Here is a 24472-nt window from a genome sequence, read left to right as displayed (position 1 = left end):
AACTATAGTATAAAACTTGCGCTACGAGGCACATAAAACTCATAATATGTTTGGCTTTCTGTTCCTTAACTCCAGGTACCAATGTATTCATGCTTATGACTATTTATGCAGTGAAGTGATCAATGTCACCCAACGTTTGTGTGTCATTCTTCTGAAGATGATGAGTGCTTAGGGGTTACACCTAGGAGGACCAGAGCATTTGTAGCAGCTGGTGATGAACTTCCTTCCACCTGTTCTTCTCTTTTAGACGACGATGGATTAGGCTCGTCTGCTTGCACCCGCTGTACTGCTCGTGCCTGCTGTACTGCTCGCGCATGATGTAGTAGCAGGACCAGAGTCTCTGCAGCAACACTTGCTAAATCTCCATCTCCAGCAGCACTTGCTAAATCTCCATCTCCAGCAGCACTTGTTCCATCTCCATCTCCAGCACCACTTGCACTTCCTACCACTTCTTTTCCTTTAGATGATGGATTCGGTTCACGTGCTTGCGCCTCATTCGTAGCAGGAGCCTCTGCATCAGCTCTTGCTCCCCCTCCATCACCTGCATTTTCTTCCAGTCCTCTTCTTTTTCTAAAGATCACATAGATTCTCAATAACTGGTTGCAAATCGCTGCAGAAAATACAAGGATTCAGATGGAATATTAATCCAGAACCAATCACATAAAAAGCGTGAAACACAGCAATTGGTTACTAGCATCATGCTACTTATGGCATAAACTGGCTTTGCTTTCTCTAATTCGGTTCGGAAAGGGTAACCATCCCAGATATTAAACTCTTGGCATATTGACCAGTTTTTCCATTGGCAAATTAGCTTAACATCATGAACATGAAAATTGAGAAACAAGGCAATACTTGCAATTGTTTTTGAAAAACCAGGAAACACATGTGACAGAATTTATCACACCAAGTCAAGAAACAAATTATATGTATACAAATCAATTTAAGAAACGACAGAGGACACCAACCTTCCAATTGTTGTTGGGTGACACCAATCATATTCCGCCAAAAGCTCTCACTACCATCCTGAAGCTCCAGCTTTAGGAGCTTGACAGCAAGGAAAATGCAAACTCCTGCAATTTGTTGCGGGCAGAATTGCAAGCTAAGCGTTGTCAAATTCCTAAAAGCCACCAACACATATTAGTAAAATGAAATCAACAAAGTCAAATTTGATTAAAACATAATCATTATATTCATACCCATCATTGGCAAACTCCGAGGCAACTCGAATAAGTTTGTTCTTACTTTCGACAGGCTCAATAGCCAAGGTCGTCACGTAGGCTGTAAGGAAGTCATGGGGATGTGGAATTTCAAAAGTAAAATTTAAAGTAGCAAGTACAAGCTTCTCTGCAAGAATGATTAACTCTTTCCGTGAGTTAAATATTTCCTGCAACATATACGAATATTGAACAAATTTTAAGTAAACGAAAAAGATAAAGCACTAAAATATAAAGAGACATAGAGAAAGTTATAGCATGTTTGAATCAACTTCTCTATCTCCAGATGATTGATTCTGTTTTCAGAATCAATTGTAAAAGAGTTTCTAAATATGCATTTAATGGAATAAAATAGGTGAAAGCACCATCAGTAACAGAAAACCTTATACAAAGCAGCTAGTTATTTCATGCTTCAGCACTTATTAGAACCTAGCAGCAATATAGTTTCAGAAAAATTCAAGAGAATTAGGATGTATAGCTACAGGAACACCTGACTCTCGTATATTTGCTTCATAGCTTCTTCAGGATTGTGCGGGTAATTGAGACTATAGGAAAAAACAATAACACTCCATAGGCTACCAGGTTTGTCTTCATCCTTAGTAGCAATTGACAGACAAGCAGTTCCAATAGTCTGCAAAAGATGTTCACCAAATGAAGCATGAGATTCCAATTAGTTCATACTTAAAGTTTACATCATCTTTACATCTACCATTCTTTAATATAAAATTGGACCAAAACTACAGTATCTGTATATTAACTAACATCATCTTCCATGTGTATGCCCATTGACCTCTCTAATGCAGAAAACTAATGATACTTAGACACTACTCAGACACCTAATTTCTCTCCTTTTATCATACTCACTCGTCATATAATACATTCATTACTTCTCTCTTCTCTTCATTTTCCACTATGGGTGGGTGTTATGCACTATGAGGATGTGTACCGATTGTTTTCCAATGCGAAAATATATATAATTAATTAAAACCTTGAATATCAATAATAAACTGCAAGAACTCACCCTTGGGTCGATATTTGCAAACGATTGTAGCATAAAGAACTTGTGAAAGTAGTATGAGGCCGTCGCTATAACTTTTGCAGACCTGCAATGAGGCAAAGTTAGAAACAGAATTTACATCTCCAATTGAATTGGTTTTGAAACTGATGAAAGGTTTGCAACATTGATTTCAATTCGAGCAGTTCACTAGAAAACTCTGCCTTCAAATGGAATTTGTCAGAAAGGGAAGGTGTGTAATTCAAAAAACAGAATCAGAATAATTTTGAGAAGTTCCTAGATTTTAGCATTGATGCTGGATTAGGGAAGCTGAACCAGACGTGATATAAGGATCTTACTGAAGGTATTACTTAGTTTTAGACCGTTTAAGGAGTAAATATAAGTCAACACTGACAATTTAATAATTGAATTTGAATAAATTGTATGCAGATTTAGAACTAAGTTTCACCATTAATTTCATCATAGCATAAAAAAATCAAAATTAAAAAAATGAACAAGTTTTAGAGAACTCACAGTTTGCATGCCATGCCTACTTGCCTAATGAAGAAGCAAGCTCTCCTCCGGTAATGCGCCTCCATCGTCCAGTCAATTCCATCTTTCCCTGACGGCGAATGTCGAATTATTTCTTGCAGCGTCAGATATCCCCGCCGTGGATCAAATGGAACCTCCTCCACTGCAGGTCTTTTATTACTGCGTGCGGTGCTATCTGCCTCGTCCTCTGCAGGTCTTTTCTTACTGCGTGAGCTGCTACTACCTTCTTCCATTTCACATGTACCACTTTACCTGCCAAATTCAACACATTAACCGATGTTACACTTGTTCAAAATCAAGTTACACTTGATCATCACAAAGGTCTGGAATTTATCATCCAAGAATGTAATTGCGATGCATTAATCCTACTATACCCACCAAAGAATTCAGAAAATGTTCAAGAAATTCTCCATTACAATACCAATTCTATTAGCATTGTTCAACCCCTAGGTGAAACATTTAGACACATTACAGAAAATCACGTAACATTTATCACCCAAGAATGTGAATGAGATGCAATACAACAAAGAATTAAGAATTAACTTGAAGAAATTTACATCATCAGAATGCCAATTCCACCAGCATTACAAAAGACAATGGATTGAACAAGAAGGTAATGAAGAAGAAAGAGACAGAGTGAAATTACCGGAGGTTGAGGAAGAACTGGAACTCTTGGTCTTCTTCTCGCTGATGAAGACTCTGCGTTTGCGGCGGGAACTGGTAGTTGGTTCGAACAAGTTGTTGAGTTCGTTACAAGTGTCCAAGAATTCACTGCGAGAAATTAATGGTATGAAATGAAAGGGGTGTATACACACACACACTATATATATATATATATATATATATATATATATATACACAACTTTGTATGTGAGTGCAACATGGGTGAGAAATATGGAATGAGAAGATAAAAAAAGAAAAATGAGTTGTAAAATAATAAAATAGAAATGTGGTGTTGGTATAGCATTTTATTTTTGACTTTTGTGCGGAGGTCGCCAAAGGACACTTCTCTTTTCATTCTTTTTTTTCATTCTTACATGGTATAACTTGCTTGCCAATATATATACTAATACATTCTTGATAGTGTTGCTAGTTTCGTGCACTTCACGTGTATTGCACGAATTAAAATACCAAATGCACATAAACTTGTGCAACACACTGGCATAATATATTGTATAATGGTAATATTAAGTATTAAAAATAGTAAATCATAATTTTAATCAATATTAATTTTAAAAATATTATTTTTAAAATTAAAATAATAGTTTTTTTAAGAATTAAAATAATAGTTAAAATACCACAATTTGATAAATAATTAAATATGAACTATTATATATAAGTCTCTCATGTATAATAGTAAGGGTGAAATGTGTTCTCCGCCCCTGAACTTTGAGCGAGATTTGATTTCCGTCCCTCGCCGGAAAATCTTCCTATGGACGTCTTCAAACTAACATTTTAATTTTGAAACCGTCCTTGACGTCGATTTAGCTCCGGCCGCCGTAGCCAAGTGTCACTTTTGGCCTATGTGGACATGCCACATCATTTAATGAAATGACGTGTAATTTTTTTAAAAATAAAATAAAAATAATTTAATTTTAATTAAGTCCCTAAATCTTAACTAATTTAATTTCTAACCCCAAAACTAATAAGACTTAATTAATAACACTTTTGGTCCCTTTTCTTCAATCTTCAACCTCATTTTCCATAATCTTCTTCAATCTTCATCATCTTCTTCTTCCCCCACCCACCACACTCATCACCACACCCACCACCGCCTCCAACCTCAACAACACCACACTAAAATATTTAGCCATTTACTTTGAGCGAGAATCAAAGTTTCTTTAGCAAATACAACAATCAGATCAATGATACCTTCTAAAGCACTAGACTAATTACTGTTAGTACAACTCCTTGGTTCAATCACCACGATCTGTTGGATTTCCACGATTACCAACTTGGATTAAAATTGACATAAACACCCAGTACCAATTGAATTTCCACGATCTGTCAAAGCATAAACCACTGCCCCAACTTCATCTTCCCCCACCCACCACCTCGCCTCCAACCTCAACACCACTGCCACCCCCCAAACCTAGAAACCCACAGCCCAGCCCCACAGCCACAACCTTCAACCTCAGCCACTGCCCCCAACCTCATCTTCAACACCCACTGCCACAGCCCCCAACCTCATTTTCAACACCGACAGCCACCGCCCCCAACCTCACCCACCACCACGGTCACCAACCCAGAAACCCATACCCACCACTACCACACCCACCACCAGAGCAGAAACTGACCACCCTTGCTCCCACCACCCTCACCCCCATCTAACAACCCCACCACCCAGAAACCCTAACCCAGCCCCACAGATCTGTCAAGAAAACCAAAAAAAAAAAAGAGAAGAAGGTGAAACAAATCAAAATTATGAAGCTTTCAACCCAATTGATGAAGGGCTCTGAATTTGGCGATGATTGATTTAGAATAAACATGGTGGGTATAGGAGGATGCAAGCGTATTTCACCCATTCGGTGGCGTCGTTGATATTATGGTGGGTATGGGTTATTCTTGTTATTCTTGGGTGATGTAGTGCTGTTAGGAGTAAGGGATGGGAGTAAGGGATGGTGGGGGTTGGACGAAGAAGAAGAAAATGATAGAAGATGGTTGAAGATGAATAAATTGGAAGATGGTTGAAGATGAAGGATTATAGTTGGAGAATTGAGATTATAGACTTTCTTTCTCTCTCAGACTTCTCAATATCAATAGAAAATTATGGTTTTGATATGATTTAATTAGGAGTAGAAGTTAGGTTAGTGTTAATTTTAATTAAGGGTTTAGAAATTAAATTAGGAAATATTTGGGGGGTTTATTATAAATTAATTATGTTATGTTATTTATTTATTTTTTTAAAGAATTCCACATTAGCTTCAAATGGACACCTGGCCACGGCTGCCGGAGCTATATCGGCGGCAAGGACGATTTCCGTACAAACAATTGAGTTTGAGGATGGCGCTAGGAAGATTTTCCGGCGAGGGACGAAAATCAGATCTCGCTCAAAGTTCAGGGACGGAGAACACATTTAACCCTAATAGTAATACTGATGATTAATGTAGTCAAAGGTAATTTTCTAGCCCCGCTGAACAAATTTCCTACGTTGAGCTCCACTGCTTCTAGGGCTTTTTTTTCCTTTAAAAAATATATTGGTATTGTATTAAAATGTTAAATATATTTAAGTGACATATTATAACTAGTCAATCTAGAGTATGCGGATCCTATTTGCCCTTTATGTGGTGAGGAAGAAGAAACAATGGAGCATGCTTTGTTTTCATGCAGCTGGGAGGTGGCACCAATCTGGTTTTGCTCTCAATTGTCTCTGAATTTCAGAACGTTACAAGTTGGGTTCTCGATTTACCAATGGTTGTCGTAGGTGTTGGCGTTGAGAGGTGATTGGGTGATGGATCAGATTCTTACTCTTTTGTGGGCAATCTGAGAGCGCCGTAATAAATGGTAATGCTGGTTTACGTATGAGATGGTTCTTCAACGCGCATTTTCCATGGTTTCTGTACCGTCGTCGACGGTGGAAGATGAGGGGGGCAAGTTAACCATGGCGAGCGCGGGGCATGTGGAGAGCGAGAGGCTGGACAGCACCGAAACCAGGGAAAATTAAGATTAATGTAGATGCAGCTGTACCAAATGGAAGGCTGGTGGAATTTGGTTATATTGCGCGGAACTCTCGCGGCTAGGTTCTTGCCACAACATCCTTGAAATGGCCCAAGATGGTGACGGTGGCTACAACGGAGGCAATGGCGTTGCGGTGGGGATTGCAGCTGTCCTTGGAGCTTGGTTTCTTTGAGTTTGAAGTGGAGATCGACAACCAGGTGGTGTTGAATTCATGGATGAGCACTAGGAAGAATGTTTCTTACTTAGCTGACGTTATAGTTGATGCTTTTAAAATTTCTCAGTCTTTTCGTTTCTTTAATTTAACTTATGTTCGTAGAATAAGCAATTTGGCGGCATACTTTCCAACCAATTTTTTTTTGAGTGATTATTGTTTTGTTAGGATTGAGGAATACTCAGTTGGTTTAGACGATGTTCTTTCCTCTGATTTGCTTTCGATTCCTTAATGAAAGTTCATTTTCTGTCAAAAGAAATTTTTGGACCTCGTTTTCACGGATCCATATAAGGAGTGCCTATTTTATTTTATTTATTTTTAAATTTTGGACACTTTTTTAGTTTTTTTTTTTGAAAGAAACAGTTTTTTAGTTGAAAGTTGAAACTATGTAAAACTCTGTTCACCTTTTGCTTACGCTAGAGCCAGGGTGGCCGGAGGCATCATCACCTTTGTTCTGTTCTTGGCTCACATTAACAATGATAAAAATAAAAAATGAATTAAATGTATTGGTATTTTTTTGCCACAGAAAATTATAACGATTCCCATTATATTGGAGAAGGAAACAGAGTCCTATTTCACAAGATTATTTAAAAGATAACTTACCATGCTTTGACATGTAATTAAAATTCATTTAAAGTCTCTGTCAATTGTATAACACTAACATACCCTCATTGCCGAAAATCTAGAATCTAGAATTGAAATCTAAAGACAATAGTGGTTGCATATATACACAAAGCTGAAGCTATTATAATAATAAATACCCAACATATATTTTAAAATAATTAAGCATAATTTAATATTTTGATTCTTTAATACCCGTTGAATAATAATAAAAAGAAAAAAACTTATACAGGTGCATGTTGGGCACAAGCAATTAAATGAAAAAGTTGCAAAATTTGACCTTTTTAACTTATTGCCCAAGCATCTCACGCCAAAATCGTTTTTTTTTTGTTCTTTTCCTTTCATATATGGCGGTTTCCATTTCTCATTTCCGTTAAAACTTAAAAACTGAAACAACACAACTCTTTGCTGCAGCAGCAGAATCTCTCACCTGATTATATTCCCTATTACTCTTTTCTTTTCTTCTCATAGTTTTCCATTCTAGCTAGTCCCAATCATTCATCATCATCTTCATTCCTTTTCTGTGTTTTTTATCTATCCATCCTAATTCTTACTCTCCAAGTTTTCCTTTTCCGTATAAATGTGAACCCTTATAAATTTAATCTCATTTAATTTATTTCAGGCTCACTTTAAGACCGAAGTGCCCTCATTACACTCTCTTTTATATATATAACACAAATTAAATGACTCTAAGACCGAAGTGTTCTTGGCCGCAGTAGAGTTTAACCACCAAGTTCGGGATGGATTGGTGTGGTTCCTCTACGCCTAGGACACCAGAATATCGAACCATGAACGAAGAAAGGCATGAGATAAGAGTATATTGACTATTCATTGTGAGGCCCTAATTCTTGATGAGGGGGAAAAGAATAAAATGATTATTTTATCTCTCTAAGAATTTCATGCACCCCTTCACTTTAGCTGAATATTTTATCCACGGACCGTTTTCTATAAATATATATATTAATTTAAAGTGCAATACCTCTTAGCCTTTTTTTAAAATCACCTCTTAGCCTTAATTCTTTGTAAAAGCTGACATCTCCAAAAACAATTCACATACTACTAAATTATCTTCTGAAAATAAACATTAAAAGTAATATTCTGAATTAATAATCAGATCATCTTTATCTCTTATTTTTCTCTTGTAACAAAAAAAAAAAAACATCTTTATCTCTTCATTCAAAATCACATCTAGTCAAAATCTAAGCAAGAAACTGATACCTCTAAAATTAATTCAGATAATTATAGATCAATTCCTAAAATATATAATTTTTGAGTCTATATATTCAAATTTAATTTCGTAATTATTTTAAATAAAAAATTTATCTCTATCTTATCGCTTAATTAAAAATTTAAGAGGCAATCTTATTTTCTCCCAATAAATCATAAAATAATTATTTTTCTTCTCCCCTAAGTAAGCAACTCGCGCGTCCTATATTGTCACGCCACATTATCTTGCCACATAACAAAATACTGTATGAGGATAATTTCTCGTAGATACTCTAAAAAAAGTATATCAATATTATACTTAAATTCACATAATTTCACACATATTATCATTATGATAATGAAACAATTCAAAAATAATTATAATAAAAATATTACATTTTTTTGGATATTACATAATCCGTCCCAATACTTTAATAACTGTTTGTTACAGGATAAACTCAAATAGATTCCTCAAGATAACATGTTTGACAAAGTTCAATAATTTATCAAATTTATTCTCCTTTTGTACTTACCATTTTAATAAAATTTGTTAATTAATAATTACCTTTTATATTATCATGAGAATTCTATTAAATTGTCGTTTATTATTAATCATTTAAAATTTTATATAAACGTATAAAATATATTATTAAATATAGAAAAATATAACCTCGTTTAATTAAATTAAATGTTTTACTTTCTCATTGAATTTTAAAAATATGAACAAATAAATATGTAATATAATATTTTTAGGATGATAAATAATTTGAAGTTGTTTAAGAATAATATTCCTTACACACCTCTCCTTGAGGTGTAAAGAGGTGGAATGAGGAGTGAAAGTAACTATTGAATTTCAGCTAATTTATCTGTTTGTTTTGCCAAATACTTTTTTAACTTATTTGAGTTATTTTTTAGCATAAGCGTTTACTCATCAGCTAATTGACAACGCTTACATTATAGGGAGTAAAATGGAAGTTTCCTCTGAGGGAGACCCTCCCTTCCGGCAACCTCCGAATGGCAATGCCAAAGTTTCTTTTCGTGATAAGCTGCTTGGTGGGAAGATAGCTCCGCTGCTGAATAAGGAGACGGTTAACCTTGTTGATCAGGGTAAGATGAGAATAGAGCATATGAATGGAAACCGCATGCTGCCGCAGGTCACTACTGATGCGGCGGTTCTGAATGAAATGTGTTCTCCATGGAAGGAGGCCCTAGTGGTTTGCCTGTTGGGTAAACGATTGGGGTACAGAACCATGAAGACACGGCTGGCGTTTACTTGGCGATTAACCGGGGACTTTGACCTCCTGGACATTGCTAATGGGTTTTATATGGTGAAATTTGACTTGGCGGCAGATAGGACCAAGGTCATGGAAGGAGGTCCTTGGGTGATCTTCGACCACTATCTTGCTGTAGCACCGTGGAGTAGGGAGTTCTTATCCCCCATGGCGAAGGTTTCGAAGACACTTGCCTGGGTTCGGATTCCTGATCTGAATGTAGTTTTCTATGATGAGAGTTACTTATTGGGGGTTGCTACTACTATTGGGAGACCAGTGCGAGTGGATACCAACACCCTGCGTGCGGAGCGGGGAAAATTCGCTCGTATTTGCGTTGAACTAGATCTCACTCTGCCGGTTATTGGAAAAATTTGTATTGAAGGTCATTGGCACAAGATTGAGTATGAGGGCCTTCACATAATCTGCACTAAGTGTGGCTGTTATGGGCATAGGAGCCGGGAATGTACGGCGGTGCCTCTAGTCTACATGGCCTCTCCTGCGGCGGCGGCGACAGATCAAGCGGCGCTAGGGCAGCAAAACCCTAGCATGGTGACAACGACTGTGAGCCCAATGGAGGTGAGTAATGTGGGAGCGGAAAATCAGGGATCTGACACAGTAATGGGTACGAAAACTCAGGAGAATATTCCTGGGAATGCAAATCAAGGAGCTATTATTATGGAATCCGTCAATCAATCCCAAGAAGAGGAATGCGTGATCCTAGGTGAGTGGATGATTGTGGAGCGGAAAAAGAAACGGACTCCTAAAGTTCTGGAACAACAATTGAATGGAGGGAAATTTATTAAGAAAGAAGGTGTGCAGCCACAACGTCCACTTATGCAAGCAAAGCCTAAGCAAGGAGATGGGTCACGTGTAGTGGGTCATGGGGGAGAGAGCTGCGTGGGGGCCAGTGAAGTCATGGAGAATGATTCCATCATGATTGCTGGGACCCATAGTGGAGAGAAGAAGCTAGGGGATAAAATCTGGATAAAGAAACGGAAGGAGGGGCCCACCATGGAGGAAAGAGAAAATGCCAAAACTCAAGATTCAAAATTTGTGGGACCAAAGGAGATTTTTGATGTGGGGAGAAGGGACAAATTGAAGCCCGTCGAGAATGACATAGGAGCAAAGGTTCGTGAGTATTTGAAGCTACATGCTACCACTCGTGACCGGGGTATAGATACCACAGCAAAGAGTACATTCATGGATAGTAGCAGTGATGCCATTGTCTTCACAGCAGGGGCACATCTCTCTAGTGGCTCCAGTTCTAGACCACCGGATGCTAAGAAATTGGGGAACCATGACATGGAGGGCAAGAGTGAGATGCAGGGTCAGGAATTGAGCCTGGAGACATGAGGAAATACAAGTGCAGCTCGTATGGGTTAGCTGTGCTGTGACTTGTTCTATTTTTTCACATCGTTTTAATGATAGTACAACAAGACTTCTCCATTATTTCTTGGAATGTTAGGGGTGCTGCTAATGCGGTATTAAAGCGACACTTGAAAGAGATGTTAAGCAAACATACACCAGAAATTTGCTTTGTTCTTGAGACTCATGTACAGTTTAGTCGGCTGCAAACTTTTTGGAATAAACAGGGATACAGCCCGATTGGTGTTGAGGAAGCTCAAGGTCAAGCTGGAGGTATTTGGGCTATGGCTAGAAATGATATCAAGGGAAATGTGAGCGTCCTCTCTTCTCATCCGCAGGCTATATCTCTAAATGTGACCTCTGGTTCTATTAATTGGGTGTGTACAGGGGTGTATGCGAACCCGGTGCCCTTGCACCGCCAGTTACTTTGGAACCATCTTCTCGGGATTTCCAGAGCTGTGACTCTTCCTTGGGTGGTCCTCGGAGATTTTAATGACACGTCCATTTCTGCTGAGCAGCGTGGCGGTGTCTTTTCACCCTCCAGAGCTCGAGTTTTTAATGATAACATTAGTGCCTGCAACCTCCTTGACATTGGGGCTACTGGGTTGCAGTTCACCTGGTTCAGAGCCGCCCAGGGTCGTCTTCCGCTGCATAAAAGGTTGGACCGCGCTCTAGCCTCCTTGATTTGGCGAACAACCTTTCCTGAGGGTGGTGTAGAGGTGCTTCCGAGATGCCATTCTGATCACAGTCCCCTCATCCTCCGGTGTGGGAAGGTTTGGGAAAACAGAGGGCTTCGACCCTTCCGGTTTGAAGCTGTGTGGTCCAGCCACCCTCTCTACAAGTCCATAGTGGAAGATGCTTGGCAGAAAGGGGGGTAAACGTTCCTGATTCTCTTTATGAAGTGCAGAAGGACTCCATTGAGTTTAACCGGCGAACCTTTGGCAATATATTCCGAAAAAAGCGGCATCTTGAGAATTGTATCTCTACGGTGGAGAAAAGGCTTGAGACGGTAGACTCCTTGGCTCTTGTCCATCGGCTGGTGCAGCTTAGGAAGGATTTGAATGATACTCTAACCCAAGAGGAAATGTTATGGTACCAAAAGTCTAGGGAGAGGTGGGTCAAGTTAGGGGATCGCAATACTGCTTTTTTCCATGCTCAAACTGTTATTCGCCGCAAGAGGAATCGTATTTTGAGCCTTAATCTCCCTGATGGATCTTGTTGTGATGATCCTGATGTGCTTCAGCAAGGTGCCATTGATTACTTCAAAGGCTTGTTTGCCGAAACTGTTGATATTGACACATTGTGCATGCCTACTCCCCACCTGCCTTCGATTCCGACAAGGTGTGTGCATGATCTTGTGAGGGAAGTTAGTAGAGAAGAGGTTTATTTTGCTCTGCAAGGAATGGGATCCTTTAAAGCTCCTGGTCCTGATGGTTTTTATGCAGTTTTCTATAAAACTTATTGGGACGTGGTGGGGGAGAAGGTCTTCTTGTGCATAAAGAATGCGTTTGAGACTCAACAGTTTGAGGCGGCCCTGGGGGAGACTCAAGTGGTTCTCATTCCGAAAATTGAGTGTCCCCTCTCCTTTAAGGATTTTAGACCTATCAGTTTATGTAACGTCATTTACAAATTGATTACTAAGATCCTGGTTAATCGCCTTCGGCCTATTTTGAATGAGATCATAAGCCCTATGCAGAGTAGTTTTATTCCAGGGAGAAGCACTAGTGACAACGCCATTGCTCTCCAAGAGATTGTGTATCATCAGAGGAAAGCTCGAAAGAAGGGAGGGAATCTTGTCTTCAAGCTTGACCTGGAAAAGGCTTGTGATAGAGTGGATTGGAGGTTCTTGAGGGAAACTTTGGAAGCTTTTGGTTTTCCTATGGCTACCACCAATTTGATCATGCATTGTGTATCAGCTTCTCGGCTCTCTATTCTGTGGAATGGGGATCGCCTCCAGTCTTTTGCCGCGAAGAGGGGCCTTAGACAAGGAGATCCTTTGTCTCCTTACTTGTTCGTCTTGTGCATGGAACGCTTTAGTTCAGCCATATCTACTGCTGTTCAGGAGGGGAAATGGGATCCGATTTGCACTGTTCGTAATGGACCAGGTTTGTCTCATCTTTTCTTTGCGGATGATGTGCTTTTGTTTGTCAAAGCTAAGTCTAGCCAAGTAAGGGTGATGAAGGAGCTGCTGGATAAGTTTTGCAAGGCTTCAGGTCTTAAAGTGAGTGAAGCTAAGTCAAAGATCTTGGGTTGCAAAGGCCTTAGCTTACAAAAGAAAAATAATATTGCTAATATTGCTGGTTTCCAATTCACTTCTGATATTGGTAGGTACTTGGGGTTCCCCATCTTCCAGGGACGGGTAAAGAAAAGTGATTTCAACTTTATCTTTGACCGCATTAATTCAAGGCTTGCTGATTGGAAATGCAAACTTCTCAATAGAGCGGGTCGTATCACGCTAGCCCAATCAGTGCTCTCGGCTATGCCAGCTTACTGTATGAGCCAAGCCTGGATTCCCCAAGGGGTTTGTGATAGATTGGATTCCATTACCAAGAGTTTTATTTGGAAAGATAGGAATGACAGGGGTATCCATCTGGTGGGTTGGGACCGAGTGGCTCGCCCCAAGAGGTTGGGTGGCCTTGGTTTGAGGAAAGCGAGGGATCATAATGTGGCTCTACTTGGGAAACATGTTTGGCAACTTATTTCTAATGTGGATAGACCTTGGGTGAGTATTATTAAGGCTAATTATTTTCCAGGTAGTACCTTCTTTACTGCGGGAACGAGGCATGGCTCTCCGGTGTGGCAAGCCTTCAACAAAGCTCTCGAGATTCTTAGACCTGGTTTCGATTTTAAAATTGGTAATGGCCTCTCCTCTTTTTGGTATGTTCCTTGGTGCTCTGCCATTCCTCTGTGCCAGGAAGTTCCGTTTGTGGAGTGGCATGACGTATCGCAAAGGATTATTGATGTCTGGGATGGGGAAACGTGGCGGCTTGAGCGTGTTTGGTCTTGGCTTCCTGAAGTAGTTAAGGACAGGATTCGAGCTAGGCAAATCAGGTTGAATGTTAATGTTCCGGATGGGGTGAGGTGGTCTGGTCACGTTTCCGGGCAGTATTCTACAGCTTCTGGTTATGCATGGATTATGCAAAACAGGGGAATAGGTCCGGATGATCAAGAAGCGAACTGGCAATGGATTTGGAGATTGGGTGTGCCTCTTAAGTGTTGTGTTCTGATCTGGTTATGCGTTCATGACTCACTTCCAACAAATTCTTGCCGATATAGACGTGGAATGGCAGACGCGGCGGAGTGTGTGTTGTGTAATTCCCAACCCGAGACAGCTATGCATTGTCTTAGAGATTGCTCTCTTGCTCGAGGAGTATGGCAGCGAGCGGGTTTTGATGTAGATGGTGCTCTCTTCCATGAGAATAACTTGCGACAGTGGCTGAGAGGCTTGCTGGTAGATGCTGATCCAACAGCGATGGCAACTTTGTGGTGGATCTGGCGCGTCCGAAACAGTGTTTGTTTGGAAGGCATCCGTATTCCAGATCAGCGGATAGAGATGAATATCGCTGTCATGGCTGCAGATATCCTTCGTGCCTTTGCTTCTCCTCAAGATGCTCCTCGTCGGCTGCCGCGTTTGGTCAAGTGGCTCCCGCGGATAGCGGACGACATTATCGTGAATGTTGATGGCAGCGTGTGTGGTTCCCCTAGTCGAGGAGGTTTTGGTGGTTGCTACCGGAATTTGCTGGGTGAGTGGAAAGGTGGTTTTTATGGCTTCGTTAATGATGCTCAAATTCTTCACCTTGAGCTTTTAGGTATCTTCTATGGTCTCTCATTTGCATGGGAGCGTGGCCACAGGTTGGTAGAGTGTCAATCTGATTCTCTTGATGCGGTTAATCTTGTGTTGTCTGTGCCTCCGTCGACGCATTTGTATGCTCCGTTGGTTTGGGATATCAAAGAGCTGCTAGGAAGGCCTTGGAGTGTTGATTTCCATCATACGCTGCGAGAAGGGAATGCTTGCGCTGATTTCTTGGCGAAGATGGGAGCCCAGCAAGATGAGGCTCTGGTGTTTGAAGAGAACCCGTTAGCAGAGATGAGTTGGCTCCTTCTAGCTGATGCTTTAGGCATCACCTCTTTGAGGCCCTAGCCCGGGTTCCTTGCCCGTTTTCTTTTTTCTTTATGAGTTGTACCAAAAAAAATCAGCTAATTGACCACGCGCGAGCTAGGTTTTGGTGAACATACGCTTAATATTTCTAATTGAGGATTATAGAGATTGTATATAATTAGTATTGCTAATGGAGATTATTGAGATGACCGTATAATGTGCCAATTTGACACTTTATTTTTCTTTTGGTGCCACCTAATATCAACCCATAAAATGAGGTCCAATTTTGCTTAGTTAGACCACATGTTACATATTTTTTCGTAAAAAAAGAACCAAAGAGGCTAACAGTTGTTATTAATAGCAGAGTAGTTGTAATTACAACGAATCCAAAAACAAAAGAAAATTCAGGCCAGTAGAATGGGGGCTCTCTCAATTGTGTTACACTATAACATACTCTAATTGTTGCTACAGAATCTCTCACCCTTTTATTATCTAGTACTCTTTTAATTTCTTCTCATAATTTCCATGCTAGTCTTCATCATCTCATCTAGTCATCTTCATTCATTTTCTGTGTTTTTTCTTGTATCCATCCTATTTCTAACTCTCCAAGTTTTCCTTTTCTGTACAAACACGAACCCCTACAAATTCAATCTCATTCAGTTCATTTCATATACACGCTCTTGGATCGAAGTGCCCTCACGATACTCCAAACAAACATATATAATGCAAAAGACTTTAAGATTGGAAGTGTTTTCACTTTGACTGCTTTCCTTCCCAAAATCGTGTCTTAGTCCTCACAAACTTTACTAACCTGACTTTGACACAAAAGTTTATAACCCAAGTTACTATCTAAAATCATAGAGAAACACTAGATAAATGAATTACTCTTTTGGAAACACTTTAGAAAACAACTCCTAACTTCTTCTTAATTTAATCTAGGCTTAAATGCATTTTGTGCCCCTGATGTTTTGAGGGGCGTGCAAATGATACCCCTCTTCTAATTTTGTCAACGTTTGTACCCTCCATGAAACAAAAGAGTGTAGTGTTTACCCTTCCGTCAGTTCAACGTTAGTAAACTAACGGAGGGGCTGACGTGGCTTTTTTTTTTCTTTTTTCTGGCATGCCACGTGGATAATAGTAAAACAAATGGAAAAAAGAGATGAGGGGGATTTGAACTCGGGACCTAGAAGTAGCAAAACACCGATTTAACCAGTTGAGCTACATACATAATTAATATATGTTGTACGAAAATTAAATTTATATCATCTCCTTCATCATCATCAATTTTATATCCTCTTCTCCTTCCTCCTCCTTCTCCATCACAACACACACAGACTCTTTACATTCCTCCTTCTACATGATAAATTAGGCTTTTAAAACATGATTAGCTAGTAAAGTTAGGGTTTAGGAAGGGGCAAACCAAAATTGGAAGAAATTAGAGTTCCTTACCAAAAATTGATTATCAATTTGACAAGAGGGGAAGGAGAGCTCCACGGTTCTGAGCTCAGTGAGTCCTCCGGCGAGGGTTGGCCGGAGAAGACGGTGGATGGCGGCGGCTGGCGGCGGTTTACGGCGGAGGTTGTTGGAATGGAGAATTTCTTTATGGGTTTTGCAGCTGATGATGAGGGGAGTTCAGTGGTAGTATTCGTTTCTCCAAAAGCTAAGGGGTTCGCCGGAGATCGAAGCTTGAAGGTGCGGTGGTTAGGGTTTCAAAGTTTCTCTGTTGTGGTGGCCATGGGGCGCGTTCAGGGTCGTTTGATGGTGATGAAGGCGCGGTGGTGCTCGCGGCTGGCCAGAGAGAACGAAAGGGGGAGAGGCGGCACCACCGTCAGCGAGATCTTCAGGCCGGGAGCGTCATCGGTGTAGAATCGCAGCATGTTTCTTGTGAGGAATGTAAAGAGAAGAAGAAGACTGGAGTGACATTCCAGGTGAGGAATGTAAAGAGTCTGTGTGTGTTGTGATGGAGAAGGAGGAGGAAGGAGAAGAGGATATAAAATTGATGATGATGAAGGAGATGATATAAATTTAATTTTCGTACAACATATATTAATTATGTATGTAGCTCAACTGGTTAAATGGGTGTTTTGCTACTTCTAGGTCCCGAGTTCAAATCCCCCTCATCTCTTTTTTCCATTTGTTTTACTATTATCCACGTGGCATGCCAGAAAAAAGAAAAAAAAAAGCCACGTCAGCCCCTCCGTTAGTTTACTAACGTTGAATTGACGGAAGGGTAAACACTACACTCTTTTGTTTCATGGAGGGTACAAACGTTGACAAAATTAGAAGAGGGGTATCATTTGCACGCCCCTGAAACATCAGGGGCACAAAATGCATTTTAGCCTTTAATCTAAGTCCCATAAAAAAATTTAATTTCAAAAAGATCAACATACTCCTTATATTTACAAAACAACCCCACATTTCTCAATAATGGTAAAACAGTCCCTACTTTTCAAAAACTCCCAATTTTCAACCATCTCCAAAACCATTACTCAATTAAATTCGAAAGGCAAGAAAATATCCCCAAATAGAAAGATAAGCCCGCAGCCTCAACCTCTCTCTTTTTTGGTTGAGTTCCCTACCCTCTTTGTCCCTTGAGAGAGGTTTTTCAGATATCCTTGATGAATGATGATATATAATTTTTTTTGGTGATTTAAGAAAAAAAAAAAACTTTTTCCGTGACACGAGGAATACATTTTTTGCAAAAAAAGTATGGGATCCCAAAAAGTATTGAGAATTAATCATATTGATTTTTTCACATATAAACCAGCCTTAATTTTTCATATTCATACATTTGACTATTTCTTCTGTAAATGAAAAAAAGTTAAATATATGAATTGCTACAAATAAATAATTTGTTAATCTAAATTCCAAACCAATACAAATATAAGCTGAAAAATTAATACGGTCAATACATAATATTTTGGTCTTATTTTTAAAAACATATTAAATTATTAATTACTGAAATAATTAATTAATTTTATGAGTAATAATTTTGAAAAATGTCTAATAATTAATTCCAGGAGATATTAGTGCACGATGAGAAAATTGTATGAAATAATTAAGTATTTTTTTTTTTGAAAGTTATGAAATAATTAAGTAGGAATGTCGTAAATTGCATGAGACGATAAGGTGTGAGAAAAATCTACATTTCATTCAAACTCAATTATTTATTTTATTTGATTAAAGGCACATTCTCTTAGAATCTTTTTAGATTGAATTAATTTGTTAGAAAGGTCGTAAATTGTATATTTATTTTATTTGTTTGAAGGCAAGTACTATAATTTTGGCAAATGTTGAGCCAGGCTAGTGTATTTTACCCTAATTTTTTAATTCATTTTAAATAAAAAAGTGACTCCATATTAGTATCTTTTTTCTTTCAAAATGTAGACACTATTTTAGTTTAAACTGCATCTTATCTTTGTTGGCTCACATTAAAAAACAATGACAAAATGAATTAAAGGTGGATGAGATGAGAATAGGAATAAGGTGTTGACTACCTGGGCAGATACGATGGATATGGACATTGAAATTGTGCCGGCTGTGGGCTCTGCTGGTGGGATTGCTACCCTATGGAAGCGGCAAATGTTCAAGGTCACTCAGGTGACCCAAGTGGCATTTTCTCAATCAAATCCTTCTGTGCTGCGGTAGAATTAAGGATTTTCGAGATTAATTCTTGGCTGGTCCCTAAAAGAATCCGTAAGCTGGTTCCTCCTAAAGTGGTTCTCTTTACATGGCAGCTAATGGAATGCAAAATTGCAGTCAAACAGAGTTTGTTACGAAGGGGCATAACCGTTGAGAATGGCGGTCTTTGTGATATATGTGGGTTGGAAGGGGAATCTGAATCACATCTTATGTTACGATGCAATAAAGTCTGGTGCTTGTGGAATGCTATCTTGGCTCGAGAAGAGGTATGTTTCTGCATCCCTTCCTCTTTTAAGGACCTGATGTTGGAATGGCCCTCCCTCCGTGTTAAATCAGATCCTGTTTTGTGGGAAATTATCCCATATGCCTTATGTTGGTCCATATGGATAGCACGAAATGACACTGTTTTCAATCAGAAGGAGTTCTCTTTTGAAAGTGTTTGGGATATTCATATTATGCGCATTATGTGGTGGGTTAAAGCTTGGTGGAAGGAATGCCCTTTCACACTTTTTGATTTCTCCCAACATTTTGAAAAGGTGAGGATAAAATCAATGGTTTCCAAGGTTCGCTCTGTGGACTGGTGCCCTCCCCCATTGGGTATTTTGAAGTTCAATGTGGACGGCTCGTCACGAGGAAACCCTGGGGCTAGTGGGGCTGGAGGTGTCTTGCGCGATTCAAATGGTATTATTCTAGGCCGCTTCTCTTTGGCTCTTGGCTCTACATGGGCGTATGTCGTAGAGATTAAAGCAATCCTAAATGCCTTGCTTTTTTGCAAATCCAATGGATTCTCAAAGGTGATCGTTGAGGGCGACTCAACTCTCGCTGTGGGTTGGGTGATGAACAAATCACTTCGCCCTTGGAAGCTCTTAAATGATCTCAATCTAATTGACCGCCTTATGACTGAAGTGGAGTGTCTAGGAATCGTTCACATTTTCAGGGAAGCGAACACGCAAGTGGATAACCTTGCAAAACTTGGCTGTGACCGCACCGAACCTCTGTCTGAAGTCCTCCCCTGCTCTGGTCTTGGTTCATAGTTGAAGCTGTGTGTTTGTTTTGGCTTCAACTATAGTTTTTTTTTTTTGGGATTATTCTCAGCTCAAGTGAATGGAGTTTGTGTCTCAAGATGGATCATGATGATCTTAAGGTATATATACTTGCTGCTGGGAGATTGATCTAAATCTTGTCTTTCTTTTCTGTTTTCTGTCCTGCTGTATTGTGGTAGCTCTAGTTTCCTTTTTTTGTACTATGTCTTATCAGTTCTTCTTTCTAGCAGTAGGCTTCTTAACCTTTCAAGCCTACTGCTTCGTTTGTAATATTTTTATCTTGAATATAATTTCAGCTTTCTAAAAAAAAAATGAATTAAAGGTATATTGAGTTTTAAAATTCATTTCAAGTCCCTGTCAATTGTGTGTATCACCAACATAACTCAACGAAGTGAGCATAATCCCCTCCAATATTACATTGAACAACCTAAAAATCAAATTGTGCCCAAAAGATGTAACTTTCAAAATCCAGCACCTAATAACACCTCATACCATGTACAAATTGCAGGAAAAAACCAGCAACAAATACCAAACCCAAATCAAACACTAAACGATCAATAAGAAGGAGCATATGTCGGGGACCGAAATGTGACAAGAAAAAGCCACCTAGCCCAACAAAAACATAGCTCATTTCGCTATTGAAGGGGCGCGATTCAAAACATGACATCAACCAGAAAGCGAACATGATAAAATTATTTATTATTATATATAGTCATTGTGAATAAAAAATTGAGATATGGTTCGAAATGAAAAATTATTATGAGAATATATTATATCATACTTAATTACTATTTTATTGTATTTATCTTCATTGAATTTATCGTTCATTAACATTTATAGTTGGAATTTGAATAAAAGAAAAAAATTATAATAGCTGAATTTCCATATGATATTATAGGGTACCCTATATTATATATTGTTAATAGTTAACTTTATTATAATGATTCTTTCAAAAAAAACTTTATTATAATGAAGACATTTTATTGAATTAATTTTGTTTTATTCGATAATAATGCAAAAAATAATTATTTAAGGACAATTTGTAATTAATATTAATATTTTTTTTTCAAAATAGTTATGATTTGTATTGTTGTAATTAGTGCTTTTTTGTTGGTCAATATATGTAAATAGTAATAATTTAAGACTTGAGAAAATGTAAAATAGAATGTTAATAGATGAAATTTGATAGAGAAAAAAAATTATAAAAATTTAACATATATGATTTACTTTTAAAGTTAAGAAATGAATAAAGGAAATATTATAAAATATAATAACATTTGGTCAAGTTTTATAGAAGACTATATAGAAATAAAAAATAATAATTTGATTGAATTGTAAATGGTAATTAAAGGGAATAAATTTCATTAAAAAATGTGTGGACGAATATCTGAAAGAATACAAGATCGATTAGAGGGAATATGAGATTGTTTTTTTTTTTTTTTTTGAAACTAAGATTGATTGTTAATGGAATATATCTTATATAGAAGGTAAAATAAAAATGGACTACAGTAATTTAATTTTGTAGAAACGATAAGAAGGAAATAAAGGTTATATTAATAATTATAATTTTATTAAATTAGATATTTTAAGAGACTAAATGAAATCATTATAATAATTTTTTTTTGGTTGAAAATTAAATATGGAATAAAGGTTATATGTTACTTAAAATACATTTTTAATGTTTTCCGATGTATGAAAAAAAATACATTTTTAATATACTATATCTCATAAGAAGTTTTTTTTTTTTTTTTGAAAATTTCATAAGAAGTTTATTATGTGAATGAAATAGTATTTAATTTTTTTTGAACTCGAAATAGTATTTAATTTTAATTTTATTTCATAACAAATTATATATTATGATTTTAGTTATATAAAAAAAAGTAACCGTGCATCGCACGTTTTACTCCCTAGTAAATAAAAAAAGAACTTATACGGGTGCATGTTGAGCACAAGCTATTAGCAAAATCGGACCAAATCGATCCTTGTCCCAAACCACTATAAGATACCCTGATTGCCGAAAATCTAGAATTGAAATAATCTAAGACCACAGTGGACTTGGTTGCATACACAAAGCCAATACTATGATAATAATAGCAGCCAAAATATATTTTAAAATAATTAAAATATAAAAACTTAATATTTTAATTCTTTAATACCCGTTGAATAAAAAACAAAAAACTTATACAGGTGCATGTTGAGCACAAGTAAGCAATTAACGCTGTGTTTGGTTTAGTGGAAAGGGAATGGAAAGATTGGTGATGGAAGGAAAACTGCCCCAAAACTTTTCTTTCCATTGTTCGGTTGCACTGCTACAGGGGAAGGAAAGAAAAAATGTTGTGGGCCCTGCCTGAAAAAACTTTCCGCTCTATACTGGACGGAAAACATCAAAGGCTTGTGAGTTTAAGTGAGAAAGACTAATATACCCCTGATTAAAAAAATTCACTACTCTCCCCACATGTGCTATTTTATCTCCCTGTCAAAATTAAACAAGATGTGTACCAAAACAATTTGCCAAGGTTGCATATTATATTAAAGTAATTTGTTGACCTGCTACAAATATTAATATTAACTTAGCTTTTAATACATTGAATGCATTTTCTTAATTATCATGTGTGAGAATTGATATTGACTATCCAATTTATCATCTTTTATATATCACTAAATCTTTCAAAAATATATATCAATGACTTTTAATAGATTGTTTGGTTGGGAAAGAAAGTAAGAGGAAAGAAAAGTGGAAGGAAAGAAAGAGAGAGGAAGGAGAGAGAACGGAAAGGGAGATGATTTCTTGGGTTGTTTGGTATTAGTGAATGTGGAAGGAAAAGTGAGAGGAAAGAAAATGAATGTAATGAATAATTACTATTTTATCCTTTACACATACATCTTTATAAATAATTTAAATATCATACTTTAAATGAATATTTCAATTTAAATGGGTTTTAAAAATAAATTCTGAAAACTAATCTACAAATTTAATAAAAAAACTAAAATAAAAAATTGTATGGTATCTTTCAAAGTATACACAATACATTTTATATTAGAAATTACTATTGTTATCGTATTATTTATTAAAATATAACATAATATTTACAAATTTATTATTATAACTTACATTACATATATGTTAGCTACCATATGGGCTAACGTAATAAAAAAATGATAAGCTACCATAATAATAAAAAATGGATAAGCTGGGTTTTGATAGAAATAAATAAAGAAAAAACAGGGATATTTTAGTCATAGTAGTTAAAATAGGGTGTCATGCCACTTTTCCGTCCGATTTGGGAAGAAAAGTTTTTGAGATGGGTCCCACAGTTTTTTATCTTTCCTTTCATGTTTAAATTGAAACCAAACAATGGAAAGAAAACTTTTTTCTACCTTTTCCTTCCCCCTTTCTTTCCTTTGTTTTTTTCCACTGTTCCAAACACAGCCTAAGTATTTTTAATAGATTTTTTTTCCGCAAACAACTCTCAAATTTGCGCATAGTTTGAATTTTCATAAAATAATAAGGACTATTAGTTTGACAAGTTTATTTGTGGATAATTATGTCATTTCACAAATATGACATTTTCTTTCCTCTCACCTTTTCTCTCAAACCAAACAATCTAAAAAATCATCTCACTTTCCTTTCTTTTTCTTTCCTTTATCTTTCTTTCCTTCCTATTTTCTTTCCTCTCCCTTTCTCTTCCAACCAAACATACCCTAACAATGTGTTTGGTTTAGTGGAAAGGAAATGGAAAGATTGTTGATGGAAAGAAAACTACCCCAAAACTTTTCTTTCCATTGATTGGTTGCATTTTTAGAGGGGAGCGAAAGAACACTTTTTGTGGGCCCTACTTGAAAAAAAAATCCCCCTTAAACTGGACGGAAAACAGAGGGAGTGTTGTGAATTTAATTGAAAAGACCAATTTGCCCCTATTTCAAAATTAAACAAGTTTTGTGTACAAATTTTTTTTGTCAAGGTTGCATATATCATATTAAAGTGACTTGTTGACGTGTATAAACTACTAATATTAACATTAACTTAGATGCTATTCATTTAAAAAAAAAACTTAGATGCTATTGTTTCTTAATTTTTGGTACGATAAGATTATTTTCTTCTTAATTATGTCTGAGATTTGATTTAATATTGACTATCCAATCTCATATCTTTTACATATCAATGTATGACATTAATAATATATCGCATCAAATGTATCGTGTGGATCTATATTTTTTCTTCAGTGTATTTATATATCGTATATAAATGTTAGAAACATTAACGATAGTTTTTTCTTTCTTTCTTATAGCTCTCAAATTATGTGCATAGTTTGAATTTTCATAAAACAATAAGGATTCCAATGGTCAATAATATTTTTCCTAGTTAGTATTTTGTTGATTTTACTTTCTATTGGAAGATAAAAATATGAAAGAATATCATTTATTGAATAAAATTTCTTTAAAATATATTTATTTTATTTTATTAAGGGTATTTAAGTCATTTTACAATTATATTTTCTTTCCTTCCTCTCCCTATCAACCAAATCAATCATGAGAAAAGAAAACTTTTCACTTTCTTTCCTTTCTTTTCTCTCAA

At 37.2% G+C, this 24472-nt stretch overlaps 1 protein-coding gene across 1 annotated transcript; it reads right to left on the bottom strand.

The window, feature by feature from the left end:
• Positions 1–143: 143 nt before the first annotated feature.
• On the bottom strand, positions 144–1988 carry LOC130712974 (cyclin-T1-5-like). The gene is made up of 5 exons (XM_057562783.1): positions 1977–1988; positions 1705–1845; positions 1197–1384; positions 966–1117; positions 144–610 (listed from the first exon to the last, which is right to left on the bottom strand). Exons 1-5 carry the CDS (start codon positions 1986–1988, stop codon positions 144–146), a joined length of 960 nt encoding a protein of 319 aa, XP_057418766.1.
• Between the last annotated feature and the right edge of the window lie 22484 nt (positions 1989–24472).

This window comes from Lotus japonicus, chromosome 4 (genome assembly GCF_012489685.1).
Source record: "Lotus japonicus ecotype B-129 chromosome 4, LjGifu_v1.2".
NCBI lineage: Eukaryota > Viridiplantae > Streptophyta > Magnoliopsida > Fabales > Fabaceae > Lotus > Lotus japonicus.
Note: the sequence above shows the minus strand (reverse complement) of the source record. Positions and strands in the feature narration are given on the sequence as shown.